The 546-nt window shown below is 62.8% G+C and overlaps 1 protein-coding gene across 1 annotated transcript in view; it reads right to left on the reverse strand.

The window, feature by feature from the left end:
* Nucleotides 1-546, reverse strand: part of SARDH (sarcosine dehydrogenase) — a gene marked incomplete at its 5' end in the record, with an annotated part of 22,609 nt that overhangs the window by 10,473 nt on the left and 11,590 nt on the right. Inside the window, one exon of the mRNA XM_009699610.1 lies at nucleotides 69-182. Within this exon, the coding sequence (XP_009697912.1) occupies nucleotides 69-182 (114 nt within the window). The remainder of the gene's footprint in view (nucleotides 1-68; nucleotides 183-546) is intronic.

Here is a 546-nt window from a genome sequence, read left to right on the forward strand (position 1 = left end):
CCCCCCCAGCCCCACGGCAGCTGCAGAAATGCGCCCGTCTCCAGCATCCCGGTGCTCAGGGCTTTTACCTTCAAAGGTGGGGGCCAGGGGGGAGGCCGGGTCCCCGGGGCTGATCCGGCTGACGGTCAGGTCACTCTCCACGCCGCCCCGCTTGTTCAGCATGCAGGTGTACACGGTCGAGCCTGGGGGAAGGAGACGGGCACCACTGCCCATCAAGCAGACGGGCACCACTGCCCATCAGCTGGCCCCGGCACAGAGCCACAGCCCCAGCAGATGGAGGTGGATAGCAGAGAAATTTGTCCTCATCGTTACATCAGCTGTCACTGCCTGAGTATGCCCCGACCGACCCTGGATGTCCCAAGAGTGATGCTTTTTCCCCTTGAGATCTGTGTGAGGAGCTGAAGCTGCATCCTTGGGAATGCCACAAGCTGCCTCCCAGCCTCGGAGAAGGGGGCAGCTTCTCCCCCTGCAAACCGCGGCTGGCAAGGGGCGTGCTTGATTTACTCCAGTACCCATCACATCTCCAGCTGTGCGCCACAGCTGGAG

Source organism: Cariama cristata, unplaced genomic scaffold, assembly GCF_000690535.1.
Source record: "Cariama cristata isolate BGI_N322 unplaced genomic scaffold, ASM69053v1 scaffold18994, whole genome shotgun sequence".
In the NCBI taxonomy this organism is placed as follows: Eukaryota; Metazoa; Chordata; class Aves; order Cariamiformes; family Cariamidae; genus Cariama; species Cariama cristata.